Source organism: Rhinatrema bivittatum, chromosome 17, assembly GCF_901001135.1.
Source record: "Rhinatrema bivittatum chromosome 17, aRhiBiv1.1, whole genome shotgun sequence".
Classification (NCBI taxonomy): domain Eukaryota; kingdom Metazoa; phylum Chordata; class Amphibia; order Gymnophiona; family Rhinatrematidae; genus Rhinatrema; species Rhinatrema bivittatum.
In genome coordinates, this window is record NC_042631.1 from 8,979,642 (window position 1) to 8,996,619 (window position 16,978).

General features: G+C 40.1%; 1 protein-coding gene across 9 annotated transcripts in view; it reads left to right on the forward strand.

The window, feature by feature from the left end:
• Positions 1-15,411, forward strand: part of SHANK2 (SH3 and multiple ankyrin repeat domains 2) — a 544,106-nt gene extending 528,695 nt beyond the window's left edge. For all 9 annotated transcript variants that reach the window (XM_029582906.1, XM_029582904.1, XM_029582897.1 and 6 more), the window contains one exon: positions 14,522-15,411. In XM_029582906.1, the coding sequence (XP_029438766.1) occupies positions 14,522-15,083 (562 nt within the window). In that variant the 3' untranslated portion in view covers positions 15,084-15,411. The remainder of the gene's footprint in view (positions 1-14,521) is intronic.
• Positions 15,412-16,978: the final 1,567 nt, after the last annotated feature.

Consider the following 16,978-nt stretch of genomic DNA (forward strand, 5'->3'; position numbering starts at 1 on the left):
ATGTTAAATAAATAAATAAATAAATAAATACCAACTAAGGACTGGAGACTTTCTTTTCTTTTTTTTTTTTGATTGATTGATTGATTTACAGGATTTGAGGATTTCACATGACTTTGAACTTACCCTTAAAAATCAAGTCGAAGTTGTGAAGAAATCCACATTTTTTAAGCTTCGGCTTGAGCACCATCTTAAGTAGATCTTGAATGCAAGTGGTTTTCAGCCTGTACTGCATGCTTTTCTTTTGAGCAGTTTAGATTACGGCAGTTCTTTCTGCTTCCTCTGGGTTGGCTCTTCCTTTTGTTTTCAGATCTAAAATTAAGAGACAAGGCTCCAGGATATTCAGTGGACCGCCTTGCGAATTATTCTCCTCAGCACTCATTCCATTCTACCAAGAAAATGTTGCTGGGATTTGCTTCTTTTAAATGTACTTGTTTACAGGAAATTGTAATTGCAACTTCTCTGCAACCTATGGAACGCCCTCCGACAGTCAGAGAGGAACCTGAATTCCTGACGTTTAGGGAGAGTATAATGGCTAGGGCTGGAAATTTAGGGGGTCAATTTTAAAAGGAGCAAGTGCGCACATGGACACGCCGATTTTATAATATGCACGCGTGCACACGCAATCTGGACTCCCCCAGTTCCCCTCCCAGTCTGCTCCAATTAAGGAGCAATTTTTTTTATTTTAACATTTACTGCTTCTCCAGAGCAGAAGTAATCTGCATGCGCTGGCTGCCTGCGCACGCTTCCGTGGGACAGTGGCCAAATGTGCTACCCTTCCCCGCCCAGACCATGCCCCTGGGCCGCCCCTTTTCCCTCGGCCGGCATTTCTGCCCGTACCGAGGTTTACGCGCATGGCCGAGCCTGTTGTAAAATGTGCGCAGCGCGCGCAAGGACCAGCCACATGTGTAAACCCCGGAATTTGCATGCGTAGCCCTTTTAAAATACGGGCTTTCATTTTTTTTTTTCCCATTTTGTTTTTTGTTACAGAGGCTTTTTTTTTTGTTTTTCATTTATGGTACATTTTGTTTCATTTCTTTTATTTGAAAAAAAAAGAACCCCCAAAAAAATAAAAGGGGCTAGGCGCCCACCACCTCATTAAAAAAAAAAACTGCACTGGCACTTTAAAAAAAAAAAAAAAAAAAAATGTAAAGCCCCCACCCAAGTCTATACCTGCACCTTATTTCCCACCCACCCCCATCACAGACCCATCTTACCCACCCATGGGTCTTTAGAAATCTAGAAATCCAAATGGGATAAAAGTGATCCTGTAATACTGCTCCTGCCCCAGCGGGTGGCACTATTTTGTTGTACAGAGGAACAGGGGTATCACCATACAACAAAATGGTGCCCGTCTCGGGGCTGCCTGAGCTGGGGAGGAGCACTGGAGAATCATTTCTGTCCCTAGGGTTAGGGAGAGGAGGATGGCAGGGCAAGGTGGGGGCTTTCATTTCAAACATTTTTTTTGTGGTGCTGGTTGAAGTTCTTTTTTCTGACGGGGAGAAAAAAAACTAAGCTGGTGGCTCCTTTGGAAAACAAAATTAAATGAGACAAAATTTTGGGGGCTTTTTTTTTTCGTTTCATTTTCAAAATGAAATGAAACAAAACAGGAAGTTTTGTTGATGTTTCCTGATTCATTTCAAATGAAAGCACAGGCCCTAGTAAAAGCATTGCTCTTCTCCCGGGCTTTTAATTCTGATATTGGACTGCATTATACCAGAACATACTAAATTAAGCAGATTTACTGAATGACGTGCTGCTAGAGGATGGAGTTTGCTCTAGTTTTGGTGATTTAAAATTTTGTTTTAGTTGTTTTATCATAATGGGGCAGATTTTTAAAGCCCTGGCATGTAAATACAGCTGGATTGTCAAGCAATATGTTAGCACATTTTAGTAAATCATCCCCCATATGGGGACACAGTGTTTTCATATTTGCTGTAGGGTTGGAGTTGGTTTTTTTTTTTTTTTTTATCATTTAACGAATTAATAGGATTCTTTGTTATTAACCGTGAGGCAGGTGGAGGGGTGAAAGTGTGATGTGAAACTAAGCAGGTTATGCCAGGCATTCAGTTTTGGGAATTTCATCCTGGTGGTGGACGTTGGTTTTTTACACCATACTTGTGAGAAAACTGGTTAAATGTTGGATGTGTTTCATCAGAGCTGCAATGTCATCCAAGGGAGTACATAGGGGTGGGTAAGAGTTTAATTTTCTTATTGTAAATTACCATAGTATATTTGGCCATGCATTTACAGCAAAACTTTAGATCCCCTGAATAAAATTAGGATCAACAGAGGCAAAGAAGATAAGACTGGATTGAGAGCCATGGCTGTTTCCTGATAAACTGGGGATGGTGGATAAGTAAGGCGCTGCGGAACATGTGATCACTCTGGCAATAATAATGTTAATTATTAATTACTGTTATACAAACTGATAGCATGATGATGAAAAAATATTGATGGGTCAAATCAAGTCTGTTCTCTGGAGGTGAGACAAGGTCAGCATGTGCACAGAACAGGTAGGGGCGGTTTCCTTCACTACCTGACAGATTTTTACCTTTTCTTGTGTTGTCAGACTGATCATGTTCTCACATTATACATTCTTCTATAATATAATTTTTCAGTTTGGTATGCACACAACCTGCTTGGTTCACACCCAAAGTTCTGTAAATCATATCTTTGTTCCCCCTCCAATTCTAACTATACAAAAACATGAACTATAAGATACATCTAGCATTCAGTTATATGCAATAATACTACTGGAGGATTGTCATGGTGATTGCAGTATTTGATGGTATCAGTTCAGAAAAATACTTGTGCATACATTGGACACATAACACGTACACACACACACACACACACAAAGGATAAATTAGCATAAATTCAAAACTTGTGAGCTGTAGATGCAGCCGTCAAGACTTCAACCCTGGTTAATGCCCATTCTCAAATCTTTCATACACATTCATACATTACTAATTCAGTTATCCTAAAAAGAAAAAACATTAGTATGTATCCAAAATCCCTCTCCTCATGCTTCAGTCGGAAAGGGCTGGGAATGGGGAAAGCAGGCGTTGTAGGGGATATGTCTAGTGAGGGCAGAATCTGCTGAAATTTAAGGGCAGAGCAGAAGAATTAAATTATAGATAATTGAGCACACACTAGTCAAAGGAATTGTATAATGTGACTTGTCTCTAATAAACTGGTTTTACAAATAGGTTATTCTGCATTGAGTAACCCAATTTTTGCATTTTAGTATTCAACAGTAGAAATCCTTTTTAGTTCTTGCCAACATAATCTTTCTTGTGTTATAACACATGCATTGTGACCCAGAGTCATCGTCATGATCTGAAAGAATAGGGAAAAACATTAACACACCAGTAACAGAGCCTCGTTCTTAAATCGCAGTGTTAAGAGAGAATTATTGACCGCAATTGTATCATTTAATGGGGTGCTCTTTGCTTCTCCAGTTGAGGTCTTCCCAAATTCTCAAACGCTAGGGCAGATTGCAAAATTAAAGAATTCTCTCAGCCTTTTGGAGAAGCTACGGATATGGGCATCCTCGCTACAGATTCGATGCTTCCAGGTATGTTCCAATATAGTCTACAGACCTGGATGATTTCGGTATTCGTACAGATACTAGAGATGTGCGCACTCAATTATTTTTTTTTCCAGTTTATTTATTTTTCATGGTTTTTTGGTTCATTATTTGGGGGGGGGGGGGGGGGAGAAATAATTTTTTTCAGCAAATAATGCACAGTATTTGTAAAGAGCACACACTGTTTGCCGAAAATGAAAAATACATAAATTTTAATTTTTTTGTATATTTTGGTTCATTTTAAATGAAGCTAAAATGGGCTCATTTGACCCATTTTACATTTTCATTTCAACCAAATGCACATCCCTAACAGATACTATGTAATCTGGCCATTCTGCTGATTTCTTTTCTGTCTTATGGTCAACGTTTCCGGATCTTACCCATACAGCGGGCCATTGCCTAGAATGTTTTCTGTCCTCACCGTGGGGTATGGTCTGACCATTGACCTACAGAAAGGTTCACTCTGGAGAGAACTGAAGGCAGGAATATTATTGAGGACATTAGATTTTTTTTTTTTTTTACTGAAAGAGAGTTCATAGAAACTTGAAACTCTGAATTGGAAAGAGTGGTAAATTTAATTTTGCCACTAAAACTTTGCTCTATTGAAACAAATAGATCCACTCCTTGCTTTAATGAGGGCTTGTGAATATTAAAATGCCAAGGGTGACAGAGAGAATATGGCAAATATCTAGAGATGTGCCAGATTGCATTGTAAACGTTTAAATGTTTGTAATACAGAGATCCGATTAGCAAAGCTCGCCTTAGCCTTATCAAAGTCTGGAAATCGCCACAGAGAAACTTTTAACCTAGTAAAAAGGCTTTTTACACACACATCCTCTCTATCACAGCCTTCTAAAAATCTGAATTATGATTATGAGAACTTTGTGAACTGTTTGCAAGGTATAAGGCCTTAGATCTGGTAAGATTTCCCCAGTCCGTAGTGGAAAGGAAATTAGTGCAGCACAAAATCTTGACCACCTTTGTGGAAATTGATCCATTTGATATGGATAAAGATTTGTTACAGGCTAAGCCCACCACGTGTCCTATTGATTCCTGCCCCTCATGGTTAATAAAATTTACAGGGATTGGCTTTTTACAACCATTGAGTTTAATAGTAAAACCATTATTAAGAGACAGCAGGACTCGAACCCTGGTCTCCTGGTTCATAGCCCACTGCTCTAATCACTAGGCTATTCCTCCTCTAGATGATGGGATTATGTTGAATGGATTCAGAAGAAGGGCGTTGAGGGTACAGCCCTAAAATGGTTCCAATTCTTTTCTTATTGCAAGAAGACTAAAATTATGATAATCAATTGTTCCTCGTTTTTCCAGCCTCTAAATCATTGGGTCCCCAGGGCTGTGGCTTATCTCCAGTACTCTTTTTCCAGATTCTGATTAGAAAGTCAGGTATTAAAATTCAAATTTATTTAGATGATTTTCAGTTATATCTTCTTCTTGGGGGAAAAAAATGTGATGACGCTATTATGAATTTAAACTTTGTCTAGGAAGTATCTCAGCCTGGATGAGCCAGAATAAACAAACTTTATCCCTCCAAGACTGAGGTACTATGGATAAAAAAAAAAAAAGCACATCAATTTGATTTTTATGACCTGTACCAGTATTGGTAGATGTTCAAATACCATGTTGTTCACAGACACATATTCTGGGCGTGATTATAGATAAACAATCTTAGGCCTAGATTCATCATTTTGTGATAAATATAGCAAGAATAGAGCCCACAATAAAAAATTGAAAAGGGGGCGTGGTTAAATTTATCACACCCGCTTTTATCTCATTTTGGGCAAGAGAGAGAGAGAGAGAGCACCTCTGTAGAGGCTCAGTAAAAGTTGACTATTTATACCACTGTAAGAGGGGGCCACTAGTAGCTCAAGGTGAGGTTTGTGGGGTGGGTTTTGAGGGGCAATGTTACATGCACAGTCATACGTACGCACAGCACAGTTACCACCAGTGAAAATGTAATGGGATAAAAGGTGAAAGAGTAGATTTGTATCATGTTCACGCTACCTAGCTTGAGCACGTTACGGCCCTAACGCCTGCGATCATGCCGTAATGCGCTTTGATGAATGATCCCCTTAGTGTGCTCCTCCAAGTGTCAGTTGTGTCAAGGGTCTTTCTTGGCCAGTTATATCGCATTTGGAAACTTTGTTCTTTTTGATAATCAAGATCTGGAAACAATCATACGTGTGCTAATAAAGTCCAGACTTGATTATTGTAATTCACAGTATCTGGGACTCCCACCATCAGTCACTTGGAGACTTCAATTGATACAAGATGTGCCCACTTGATAATTAGCAGAAATAAGATTAGGTGATCGTTTTAAACCCATTCTCAAAACCTTACATTGCTTACCAGGTGAAATTTAAGATGTGAATGATTACAATTAAAATGCCAGATATTTCCAGCCCACTTTATTGAAAAGATTGGCTGGTGCCTTTTAACCGGATCACTCAGATCAGCAAATGCAGCTTTACTCAGGGAATAAGTTTAAGTTGCAGGGAATCTGAGGTAAAACGTTTTCAGTGGGCCCCTGACTTTGGAATGCTCAGTTGAGTAAAATCCATTAGACCGAGGAGGATTTGTCTTAGTTATTTGATTCAATGTTTTCACTTTTTTACCGGAATTTCAGCCATTTTCATGGTTAGGAAGATCTGTGACTGCATAATTTTAGTATTTAGGGCTGCCTAGAAGTTGAATGCATTCAGGCACTGGCATTATTCTTTCTTTTATAGTTTTCTTTAATCTATGCTATACTTCTTTATTGCTCATATTTATACCTTGCTTATTTATGTTTATCTGTTTCAGTGTATGTTTTATGGCCCTACTTTTGAATGTTTTTGTTTAGTTTTATTGTCCATTTTGTCCTTTATACTTTGATGTTTTATACATTTTGTAAAGCATCAACATGGTTTGTTTATGTAAAGTTTTTCCAACCATAGAATTGTTACCACCATGAGCATTTCCTTTGGAAAGACAGTGTAGAAAACCAAATAACTAAATAGTTTTCTGCTGACACTTTGAATCACTGGATGCTGAGGAAAGATACTATGGCCTGGTAACAGGGCAAAGACCATCATTCTGGCTTCACACACAGGCTCTTGATTCAAGGATTAACAAGGCCCGGATACCTAGGATCTTAAGGCGGGTACTGTTGACCTTGGCTAGTGGCAGCCCTTCTATGTGTCAAAGCACTTTGCAGGTGCAAGCAAGGCAATATGGAGGAATATAGAAAAAAAACATTTTAATAAATCATCCAGTGGACTGCTCTATTTTTGATCCACTCCCTGCATTGGCTTGGGATGCTATGGAAGCAGCCTGCCTACTATGGAGGTGGGGGAGGGAAGGGGAGACAGGGAGTCATGGTCATTATACAGTGGCAGCACCTGATGGCTAAAGTTTAGGGACAAATGATTGCAGAGTTTTGGAAGGAGCCCTGCTGCATGCCCCTAGCCAAGAGCTGTTGCTGCAATGATTGGCTCAAAAATAAGTTGGGCAGGGATATATTAGCAAAAAAAAAAAAAAATGCTGCGGGTAACTACAAATGAAAGCTCAGTGTGCCAGATTAAACTGGAAGGTTTCCTCCAAGGCTGCCATGCACAGGAGGGGAGTCTCTTTCAATGGAAAGGAGGCTCTAGAACGAGGGGTCATGGGATGAGGGTGAAAGGAGGTAGACTCAGGAGTAACCTGAGGAAATATTTCTTTACAGAGAAGGGTGGTGGATGATTGGAACGGCCTCCCCGTGGAAGTGGTGGAGACAGAAACAGTCTCTGAATTCAAGAAAGCGTAGGAGACATGCACCGGGCATCTCAGAGGGAGTGGTAGGGATTGTTAAGCTGAAAAATTGGTGTGGATGGGAAGACTAGAACCTCACATTCTGCTGCCATGTTTCTATGAAGCTCAAAGGAGCAGGAGAAACTGCTGAATCAAAAAAAAATAAAATAATAAAATTATGCAAGCTATGGTTTAGCAGGAAGACTGTTGTTTAGCTCAGCAGCCTCGCAATCTGTAGTAAGGTCCTATGGTAGCTTCAGACACAGTAAAGATCCTCTTACTGAACACGACTTAAAAACTATCCATGTAAACTTGCCAGAAAATGTTTTTTAAAACACGCTTTCACTGTAGCATTGAAGTAGTTAAACATTTTTTCTTACGTACTGTTTTTGTTTAAAGTCTTAGTACAGTAAATGTATTTAAACCTCCTTGTGTTCTATACAGATTCAATAAAAGCAATAGAGAAAAGAATAATGCTGGCATTTTTTATCAGGTTAACAGATTACTGTGTACTCTGCCTGTGAACCGAGTAGTTGCTTAGCAACATAATGATCGGTGCAATCTGGAGGATCGAGCAAATAATGTTGGGGTGATTAACACAGAATAAACCAAACCTAGGCAGTGAAGGAGAAAGCAGCCTTGGCCAGACTGGAAATGACGACAAGTCATCACAAGCTGCTTAACTCTATCTATGCTGCAGCTGTATACTAGAATTAAAAACACGGTAGCCATAGTAACCGTGAAATGACCACAGGAGGATGTATGTATTTCACTACAGCAAAGCCTGTAACATATGGAGCCCAGAAATATCTCTGCAGAGCATGTTAGTGGTGACACGGGAGGAGCCTACGTTGAAGGGTGTCGGTGCACATTTTCGGTGCGATGTGCACCTTGTGGAGAACATAGCACATGGCGAGAAGCGTGAGTGCGTGCACGATTGGCCACCTTTATGGATGTTGTGTGGGTGCTTGAGCACCCCTAATATATCGAGCAAACTCCTTCATTGTGTCTAGGGGAAGGGTAATTTGTGGTGTTTGCACCCCCAATGTGGAAATGGCTCCTATGACTGTTGGGTGGAGTCTCCGCGGCCTTTTTTTGTTAGTCATCGTGAGGCACCAGGGGCCATCCAACACTGAAAAAATGTAACTGGCAGCAACATGTCTGTGTGACCTGGCTGATAATGGCAACCACCACCAGCTGCGGTGGAGCTGCGTTGTGACGTCATCGATCTCTCTTACCACATCTCAAAAAGATATAGTTGTGCTGTAGAAGGTACAGAGAAGGGCGACCAAAATGATAAAAGGAATGGAACAGCTCCGCTATGAGGAACGACTAAAGAGGTTAGGACTTTTCAGCTTGGAGAAGAGACGGCTGAGGGGGGATATGATAGAGGTCTTTAAGATCATGAGACGTCTAGAACAGGTAGATGTGAATCTGTTATTTACTCTTTCAGATAATAAGACTAGGGGGCACTTCATGAAGTCAGCAAGTAGCACATTTAAAACACATCGGAGGATGTGGTTATGGCAGTTAGTGTAGCTGGGTTTAAAAAAGGCTTGGATAAGTTCTTGGAGGAGAAGTCCATTAACTGCTATTTTTTTTTTTTTTGAAATGTAATTTTTATTGGGTTCAATGTTGAACAATATAACCAGAATTAATCATAACAAAGCATATCATAGCACACAATAATAACCGACTAACTTACAGCACTAACCAATCCACATTAAATAACTGTGCAGTATAACCCAATGAGTTTTGTGTTGTTATTCCCCCTACTACCCCCACCCACCCACCCCCCCACTAATGCAAGATACTCAACCAGATAATGTATCCTGCATAAGTGCTTGGTAGAACAATAGGGACCAAGTGATTATTAATATATAGCGGGTGATTGACAAGGAATAACATTAACTGCTATTAATCAAGCTGACTTAGGGAATGGCCTCTGCTATTACTGCCATCAGTAGCATGGGATCTACTTAGTGTTTGGGTACTTGCCAGGTTCTTGTAACCTGGATTGGCCAGGATGGCCAAGATGCTGGGGTCTGACCCAGTATGACAACTTCTTATGAGGGCATTTGTATTTTCGGTGTTTAACTCCAGCACATCCCTATTGTATATGTATATTTAAAACTAATCGGAGAAAGTTGTTCTTCACTCAACGCACAATTAAACTCTGGAATTTGTTGCAGAGGATGTGGTTAGTGCAGTTAGTATAGCTGTGTTTAAAAAAGGATTGGATAAGTTCTTGGAGGAGAAGTCCATTACCTGCTATTAATTAAGTTGACTTAGAGAACAGCCACCGCTATTACTAACAACGGTAACATGGAATAGACTTAGTTTTTGGGTACTTGTCAGGTTTCTTATGGCCTGGATTGGCCACTGTTGGAAACAGGATGCTGGGCTTGATGGACCCCTTGGTCTGACCCAGTATGGCATGTTCTTATGTCCAAATCTAGAGAACATTTGGCTGATGTGTTTTTATAGTGTGATATCTGTTTTGTAGTCATCAAGAACCATTAATCTTTAGAATCTGACAAGATTAAGAATATCAATAGGAAATTACTTCTATTATTATTTCACCCAGTTTATGATGAATTTGGTAATTTAAGCCCTCGTCTGCCGCAACCCATCATTCATATCCCACCCAAAATCTGCCCATTAAGGGGTAATTTTTGAAAACATTTATGAGTGTAAAATGCAGTTTTATGCATGTAAATGGCCTTTTTGAAAATGAACATACAGAGGGGTGAAGTTCACATGGACCTCAGCCTTGAGCATTTAAAGACATGAATTAGGTAAGGTTTGCTGCATCTGTCAGTCTATATACATGTGTGAGAATTACATCGTATTTGTGCAACTAGTTTCTGTTATGTGGCTGGTGTGCAGTTAAGAACATAAGAACATGCCATACTGGATCAGACCAAGAGTCCATCAAGCCCAGCAGCCTGTTTCCAACAGTGGCCAATCCAAGTCACAAGTACTTGGCAAGTACCCAAACATTAAGAAGATCCCATGCTACTGATGCAATTAAATAGCAGTGGCCATTTCCCAAGTCAACTTGATTAATAGCAGTTTATGGACTTGTCCTCCAAGAAGTTATCCAAACCTTTTTTTAAACCCAGCTATGCTAACTGCACTAACCACCTCCTCTGGCAACAAATTCCAGAGCTTAATTGTGTGCTGAGTGAAAAATAATTTTCTCCGATTAGTTTTAAACTTATTGTTGACCTGCACTGGATAGGTATCAAGACTTCAGTTTTATGCTGGGCTTCGGATTGAGCCAAGCATTGGATCATAAGGCTCTGGCCATTTCTTTTAATCTGGGACCATGTTTTAAAAAAATAAATAAAAAAAGCTTTTCAAAATGGGGCCCATTGTTTATTTATTATTATTTTTTATATACCGACGTTCCTGTATAATATACATATCACACCGGTGTACAAGGAAGTAAAACTGTCACCTCGAGGGCGGCTTACATTGTAACAATTACTGTTTTTTGTTTTTTTACTTTTTTTTTTTTTTTTACTCTAGTGTATACAAATATTCCTGCAAATATTTGTGGTTATATTCATCAGGCATAGGGCATAATCACTTGCTCTTTGATATGTTCTCCAAAAAAGTATTACTTTTGGGTCTGAGGTAGTTGATGGCCACCAAATAGAAGGGGTGAACTATGAGTGGCAAGACAGTGAAGAGGGCAAGTAAAGACTAGGATGGTTAGGTACAGGAATAACAAGCAGGCAATAAAGCAACCAATAATGGCTCCATACAAATCACTGGTGAGACCTCATCTGGAGTATTGCGTGTCAGATGTTAGAGTGTGTATAGTAATCTAAGCAGAGCTATGGAGTCTATCGCACAAGTGTTTCAGGTGACGCTTCAGGACCTACGTTTGGGCACAAGGTGTGTGCATGGAAAAAAAATCATTTTATTCCCTGTTTTGATTCATGCACTCATTGTTTTCTTTCATTTACCTGTTTGATTACTTTTAATTGAGTGGTGGCACCTGCGTTCCCAGTGCCAGCGCTATGCTGGGTAGCGCTTCTAACTCCATGGGGACCCAGCCTTGGATATAGGGTTAAAGTGGGATCTACGAGTGAGGAGAGGGAGCAATGTTGGCCTTTTTGTCTGGGAGTGGGATTTCAGGAAGGGCCTGGGACTGCGAGGGGAGTTACTACCCTTTAACCTGCATGGTGGTGGTGCTGGGAACACACGTTCCTGATGCCACTACCAACAAGCATAGCAATGGTATTTTGTTCTTTTTTTTTGTGGTCCTTCTGGATGGGAAATGACAGAAAATGAAACCAGTGTCAGTGGTGGTTTAATGTCATTTTCAAGCTACAGCGTGTCGGATAATGTCATTAAATTTTAGTGAAGAGTGGATGACCATTTAAAACTGTTATGAATGCTGAACCTTTCTTCAGAGGTGTGCTCTTCCTCACCTGGGTGACTCAGTTTTTGAGAGGTGTCAGCCCTGATTATCTTACTCTGCCAATGGGGCTTATCTCCGTATGCTTGGGATGTTTATGGGTTGTACTGGCAAATTTGTAGAATTTGTACGGTTATCTTCTGTTAGTTTTGTTTGCTGTTCTTTGTCTTCTAAGTTTCGAATTGTATGTTTGGCAGAGTTGTTTTAGGGTAAATCATTTTCCAACTAATTATTAATAAAAAATTGTATTTTATGAAGATTGATCACTGCCAGGTTCTTGTGGCCTGGTTTGGCCTCTGTTGGAAACAGGATGCTGGGCTTGATGGACCCTTGGTCTGACCCAGCATGGCAAGTTCTTATGTTCTTAAATACAACCAAATTTAATGTAATTTGTTTAATGATTTTCAGTAGTGCGTAGACTCCAGAGTGCCTGGATGTATCCTATTGACGTCTAAGAAAAAAAATGATAGTAAGATGTACTTTGTATTAAAGCACTGGTATCACCAAGAGTCAGGGGGAGGGGAATTTGGCTTTCTTCATACATCCCTTGGTCTTATTTCAAGATCATCTTTTTCGCATGCCGAAAGATTTTATTATGCATATTTCTACATTTGATTGAAACAAACTATGGCCACTTTTTATGAAGATTACATTAAATATTCATTTCTTTTGTCAGGACAGTAAAAGGAGAAATATGAGTGTTCACAAATTTATTGTAATTTGAATATATAGCAGTGTAGAGATCTCTCCTGTAGATATATATATATATTTTTTAACCACGATTTAAGCTTTGATTGTGGTCGTGTCCTTTTGTTTTGTTTTGTTTTTAATATAAACTTACCCAGGGGTCATTTTTCATTTGTATTTGCTGTGTTCATCATTCGGCTGCACTAGCACAGATTTTTAAGTACAGCACAGTGGCATTTCAAATTATTCAAATCTAAAACTGGGAGCGGCTTAGAAGGTTGTTTGTTTTTTTTTCCAAACTAATTTTTATTGAATATTTATAGGCACAAATAATGAGTACAAAACACATCAAAATACAGCAACACAATTAAGAACTGAGCATCAATACTTGGAACACTGAACAATAAGCAACTTCCCCATTATCTGTCTTAACAAAGGATTAACATAAAAGAGTGGATTGTATTCTCTGGAGTTTAAAGTCAACTGTTTCTCAAACCCCTTACCAAGTAACAACTTAAAAATAATCAACATCCTTATCCTTCCCCCTAACCCCCAAAACCTTACCCACTTCCCTCCGCGATAGAGTGGAGCCAGGAGGATTAATCATACGGCCTCATGCAGACCGAGCTACAACCTATGATGGATTGACCATCCTGGCCAATCCCTCAAACATCAGTAATTGGGCAACCTAGAAATTACATGGGTAGGATTTGTCCCAGGACTTTCAAGTCAATCAAGGACATCATCAGCCCTCCCCTTCAGGTTGGTAGTTAATATCTCCATAGGTAACACAGCATCGCATGCTGCCAACGGTTTCCTACTGCCATCATAGACCTGATCTTTGGCCTCGAGTTATTTAGGAGTCGGGGACATGATCTGAAATAGGCGGGAGAATGAAAGGGCTGTCAGACACGGATTACTTGTCACTTAATCACAGTTTCTATAAACGAGTGAAGCATTCCAGAAAGAAATGGCACCCTAGGGGGGTTTCTGACTCATTTAAATTTTACATTTTCCCACGAGGAGCCAGGAGGGGAGGCATTGGCGCCTTTGAACGCACTTTTTCTCACACAGGAAAATGGTCAGCGACCCAGGGTTCAAATCCCACTTCTCCCACTGCCGCTCCCCGTGACCTTGAGCAAAACATTTCATCTTCCATAGTCTCAGGAACAAAACTTAAATTCCAAGCCCTCTTGGGCAGGGCAATCACCTGAATGTAATTTGCCTCAAACTTGGATTTGAAAAAGGCAAGTAATGAAATCTTTGTCCAAATCCAATCCAACTAATTGTATCAGAATAAGGAGAAGGGAAGAATAAATCAATTTCTTACATTTTAAATAATAGACTTTATTAGTTGGGAGTCCTTTTTATAAAAATTCAGACGAGGGGGGATTGCATTAAGCCACCATTTTATCGATTTGCTCCAGTATATATCTTTGAAAATGTCCTGGTATTTACAATGGGGAAACCAGTAGAGCAAAGCTTTGATATATCTTCCCAGAGTGCTGTTAGATTGTCTTGTTTGAGGAAAAATAAAAGGAGTCATTTTCAAAAGTATTTATGCATGCAAAATGCACTTTTTGAGAACGACTCCTGGGTTTGCGCACACTACGTGCGGAAACGATCGTGCGTGTATTTGAAAGAGGTGCTCCGGGTGCGGAATTGGGGAGGTGAATTCATTTACACGCATACTTCCAGCTTTTCAAAATTACCTGCAGAAATGTTTGCATGAACATTTGCCCCTGGCAGGGAGCAAAGGTAGCAGGGTCCCACTAGTTCTCAAAGTAGACTTGCACGCATAAGTCCACTTTGAAAATTGGGTCTGAAGCGTGTGTGTGTGCACCTTGTACATGTGGATTTCAGCCCTAAGCATGATAGGCTCAATCCAAACAAATTATTTTGGGAGAGAGAGGGCTCTGCTGATTAATGGGACTGTTGTTCTGCTCTGAGCATTTCTTCTGATTCCCTTTGGAAAGCTTTTGATGTTTCTGACCGAATGCTTTTCTTTGTGTCCTGCGTTTCAGGGGCACCGATGCCTTGGGTACTGTCTCAGGTACACGGAGCACATCTGTCACTTTCACCATCCGGCCTGGAGCTAACCAGCCCATCACGCTGCAGAACAGGCCCCCGGAGTTTGAGACCAGGACGGCGGGACTCAGGCGAGCTCCGAGCCCCGTGGTTTCGCCCACGGAGATCGCGACCGAGATCAAACCGGCACCCCTCTCCGCTCCAGCCACCGCTCCCAACCTCTCCGATGTGTTTGGCCTCCCCGGCCAGCAGCCTTCCGGGGACCTCTTCAGCCTGAGCACAGGCCGCAGCAGGTCTCCCTCTCCCTCCATTCTGCAACAGACCATCTCAAATAAGCCTTTTTCAGCAAAGCCCATCCAGCTTTGGACTAAGCAAGATGTGGCAGATTGGTTGGAAAGCCTAAATCTAGGGGAACATAAAGAGACCTTTATGGACAATGAAATAGACGGCACCCATTTACCAAACCTTCAGAAGGAAGATTTAATAGATCTGGGAGTAACTAGAGTTGGCCACAGGATGAACATAGAACGAGCTTTAAAACAGTTACTGGACAGATAAGAAATGGAGATTCTCGACTCTCCCGGTTGTCATGATCCTCTCCTTTGCTCAGGGCCAAGCATCTCTGTAGATCTACAAGGGCCCGAGAATGAGTACAGTACACGAAATTAGCAATTTAAATAGCTTTCTTTACTACAAGTTTAAATAGTTGTACAGATAGTTTATAAGCACAATATTTTAAGAAAATAAGTGGCAGGTCTACTGGGCAGCCTTTGTGCCACTTCAGTTCTAGAAAGTTTAAAAAAAAAAAACAAAAAAAACAAAAACTTTTGTGATTTAATAATACTATTTCTGTGGAATAATTATAAAAAGTGTGACCTTTTTAAATTGACCTCATTTGGATGCATCGCAACCAGCAGAGCTGTGTTATATTTTCTATCTTTGCTACCACTTCTTCAGAGAGAGGGAGAGAGGAACCGGTTCTTCGACAGTGGCCATGAAGGCAGCAGCAGTTACTGCAGAATGAAGAAAAGACAAAGACCCGCGGAATTTCGTTCCCCACCATGGAAAACAAGTCATTTGAACTGATAGATGCTGTTGTCCTTTGCAGGTATATATTTGCATTTGAAAGTCTGAATTATCCTTGTAATAAGAGGAAACGAAGTCTAAAGGCATTTTACTTTCGAGGACCCGCGGCTTTTCCGTAATCACTTGGGTACGGTTGTAAGACGGCGCCATGAATAGATATTCTACAATGGGTAACTACACAGCACTTCAACCTTCGTTGTCTTCCATTTGGTTATAGTTAGAGAAATGAATGGAATGCCAGGATACCTTCTTTCCTTAAAACAGATGGTATTACCTCTAGATGATGTGCCATGAAAGACATTAGATGATATGGTAGTAAGCTGCTATTTAATCACAATTATTCTCGAGTTTAGGATTATTTAATGCTGGCTTACACAGTAACTTACAGCTGATGGTGCCCCTTGGTTATGTATCTTTTCAGGTACTAAAATAGATCGTTCTTAATATAAATGAGATTATGAACATTAAAGAGCTAACAAAATAGTATATTTTTACATTGTGTCTCATGATGGTGGAGTAGTAGGGCCTTGGATGAGGATATTTTTTTCCCTTCTATCCATCCAGTGTATTTGCCAAGAATAAATCGGTCATTGGGGTTTTTTGTTTTTTTTTCTGCTGTTGAATGCAACAGCATCAAATGCCGAAACTGCCGGCCAGTCTTTTCGTCACGTCTGGGGGTGCTGGAGAAAAGGTCCCGTTAGCACAGCAGTGGAAAACCAGGGGGAGTCAGCTGATCACAAACGAAACATGTCCGATATTCAGAGATTTTGAAATCAACCTTTGTTATATACTGTAATTTAAGCAGATTACATTTTCCTGCCTAGTTTCTGTAATATTTGTGTATAAACCGTCACAATCAAAGATGATGTAAATTGTGTATAGCTGCAAGGAGCCCTTTTCAAAAGGGTCCGGACACATTTTGATTTTATTTATATAAGTACACAACATGGCTGATTTACAGGATTTTACATATCACAAAGTTAATTATTTGTGGTAATTTCAGTTAATAAAGCAGTGATTTTTTGGAGTTCCTTGGAAAACAAATGTATTACCCAGTTGATCTGGCTATGATTATATGTCTGAGCCACAGATAATGAGGATCATTTTCCCATGGAATTAAACTTGTTTTTTTTTAAACCAATATTAATGTTTCTTGCTATGGTTTGTGTAACAACTTGTGTTCCCTTTATCTGCGTTGCTGTAAGTTCTGTGCTTTAATTCCTCTCAATTGATTAAAATCGAGCTCCTGTAACTTGCACTTTTCCCATCCTTAATAATCTTGTATGGCAACCAAAACTACTGTAAGAAATAAATAGAATATTGCACTAAGGTTGTGTTCTGATTGCAAACGGTGAGCAGGGTCATTT